Source organism: Procambarus clarkii, chromosome 2 (assembly GCF_040958095.1).
Source record: "Procambarus clarkii isolate CNS0578487 chromosome 2, FALCON_Pclarkii_2.0, whole genome shotgun sequence".
Classification (NCBI taxonomy): Eukaryota; Metazoa; Arthropoda; class Malacostraca; order Decapoda; family Cambaridae; genus Procambarus; species Procambarus clarkii.
The window spans coordinates 13724801-13727517 of record NC_091151.1 but is presented as its reverse complement, the minus strand read 5'-3'; the positions used below and the strand labels follow the sequence as shown (position 1 = coordinate 13727517).

At 53.7% G+C, this 2717-nt stretch overlaps 1 protein-coding gene across 1 annotated transcript; it reads right to left on the bottom strand.

Moving 5' to 3' along the window:
- Window positions 1-495: 495 nt before the first annotated feature.
- LOC138365780 (uncharacterized) lies at window positions 496-1512 on the bottom strand. Its single transcript, XM_069326232.1, has one exon. The coding sequence runs from the start codon at window positions 1510-1512 to the stop codon at window positions 496-498; it is 1017 nt and encodes a 338-aa protein (XP_069182333.1).
- Between the last annotated feature and the right edge of the window lie 1205 nt (window positions 1513-2717).

The window sequence follows — 2717 nt, the reverse complement described above, 5'->3', positions numbered from 1 at the left end:
TGGATAATTTACTACAATACCGGAGCGCTTGAATGAAGGTGAAGGAAGGACCCAATATATGTGTATAAGTGTAATAAAAAACAAATTTTCGTATGGGGGTTATATATGGTTTCACTGATGAAGGATTTACGGAAGGTAGGATAGGGCGGGAGGGGCACTATGTGACCGGAACTGCCTGAAACATAGTAGAAGACAGTTAATTAATACGCAACCAAAAGTAATTTAGATAGTTTGCCGAAAAATAATGACTGTAGAGTGAGTTATATATGAGCACCTGGCCTCGGGAGAGTTATGTGTGTACCTGCGGCGTCGTGGGCATGTGTGGGGTCGTGCTACTTGCGGCGTCGTGGGCATGTGTGGGGTCGTGCTACCTGCGGCGTCGTGGGCATGTGTGGGGTCGTGCTACCTGCGGCGTCGTGGGCATGTGTGTGTGTGGGGGGGGGGGGACTACCTGCGGCGTCGTGGGCATGTGTGTGTGGGGGGGGGGGGGGAGGGCTACCTGCGGCGTCGTGGGCATGTTGGGGATTCTACTTGCAGGGTCGTGGGCATGTATGGAAGGGTGGGTGCTACCTGCGGCGTCGTGAGCATGTGTGGGGGAGCTACTTGCGGCGTCGTGAGCATGTGTGGGGGAGCTACCTGCGGCGTCGTGAGCATGTGTGGGGGAGCTACTTGTGGCGTCGTGAGCATGTGTGGGGGAGCTACTTGCGGCGTCGTGAGCATGTGTGGGGGAGCTACTTGCGGCGTCGTGAGCATGTGTGGGGGAGCTACTTGCGGCGTCGTGAGCATGTGTGGGGGAGCTACTTGCGGCGTCGTGAGCATGTGTGGGGGAGCTACTTGCGGCGTCGTGAGCATGTGTGGGGGAGCTACTTGCGGCGTCGTGAGCATGTGTGGGGGAGCTACTTGCGGCGTCGTGAGCATGTGTGGGGGAGCTACTTGCGGCGTCCTGAGCATGTGTGGGGGAGCTACTTGCGGCGTCGTGAGCATGTGTGGGGGAGCTACCTGCGGCGTCGTGAGCATGTGTGGGGGAGCTACTTGTGGCGTCGTGAGCATGTGTGGGGGAGCTACTTGCGGCGTCGTGAGCATGTGTGGGGGAGCTACTTGCGGCGTCGTGAGCATGTGTGGGGGAGCTACTTGCGGCGTCGTGAGCATGTGTGGGGGAGCTACTTGCGGCGTCGTGAGCATGTGTGGGGGAGCTACTTGCGGCGTCGTGAGCATGTGTGGGGGAGCTACTTGCGGCGTCGTGAGCATGTGTGGGGGAGCTACTTGCGGCGTCGTGAGCATGTGTGGGGGAGCTACTTGCGGCGTCGTGAGCATGTGTGGGGGAGCTACTTGCGGCGTCGTGAGCATGTGTGGGGGAGCTACTTGCGGCGTCGTGAGCATGTGTGGGGGAGCTACTTGCGGCGTCGTGAGCATGTGTGGGGGAGCTACTTGCGGCGTCCTGAGCATGTGTGGGGGAGCTACTTGCGGCGTCGTGAGCATGTGTGGGGGAGCTACTTGCGGCGTCGTGAGCATGTGTGGGGGGAGCTACTTGCGGCGTCGTGAGCATGTGTGGGGGGAGCTACTTGCGGCGTCGTGAGCATGTGTGGGGGAGCTACTTGCGGCGTCGTGAGCATGTGTGGGGGAGCTACTTGCGGCGTCGTGAGCATGTGTGGGGGAGCTACTTGCGGCGTCGTGAGCATGTGTGGGGGAGCTACTTGCGGCGTCGTGAGCATGTGTGGGGGAGCTACCTGCGGCGTCGTGGGCATGTGTGTGGGGATGGGGGAGGTAACTGCGGCGTCTGGCCGGGATAATTGATAGATTGTGGCTGACATGAACGTTGCTAGAGTAGAAAGGTCATATAAACAAGGAAGACGAAAGGAGCAGGAATATTGGACCGCAAAAGTCTTGAACAATACAGTGTGCAACCAGAGAGGAAAACAAACGTTTTCAGACTTAATATCGGTTAACAGGAAGGTATAGATATATAACTGCAAGGTTGGGTGTGATTTCGGGGACGGTGGTAAAGGAGAAATCGCATTTAGCATCGCACTGACGAGTTCAAGCATTGACTTCCAGACATTAACGAGTTGAGAAGAATACATTAGACGAGCCTGGACAGTGGGAAGGCTCGTATTTAGGGTTGTGTGGCTTCAAGGCAAATGAAAGGAAGTTGGATAATGTCGATCCGGATTGTAAAATCATTTGCAAACGTTATGTCTGAAGTCCAGGTGACACAAAATGTGGAAACACGGTAATACAAATGAGGTAGTAAGAGAGGCAACTGTATTCAAGCGATTTAAAGAATGAGGTTTTATCTGGAGGAAAAATGTATCGACTTAGCCAGAGCCGGTATAGGAAAATGGGAGAGTTATGTTAGGTTCATCAAACTGGAATTAGGAAGATAATCAGAAAAGTGATGAGTGAGGCAGACCAAGTGTCTCCTGATAACTGATAATGTGTGGTATTCTGGATAAGTGATATTTCACTGAGTTTATTGGAGGAATGTTTGATGTTTTGATGTTTGGCCTTCAGCTGAATGCATCAATATTGATAATGAGGGGACACCTTTACTAGCTTGGCTGCCGTCAGGGAATACGTCACTAGACAAATGACAGAATTAAGGTTTAAAGAGTTCGCTGGACGAAATGAAGACATTTACATGGTTCTTAGAGAAGGTAAGCATGACTTGCATGAGTGCCTCCCTTGCATCTTTAATGAATCATTGGAGTGGAGCAGAG

Bases quoted from the DNA above. Each gene is read 5' to 3' on its own strand.
- LOC138365780 (XM_069326232.1), bottom strand. From the start codon at position 1,512: ATGCTCACGACGCCGCAAGTAGCTCCCCCACACATGCTCACGACGCCG.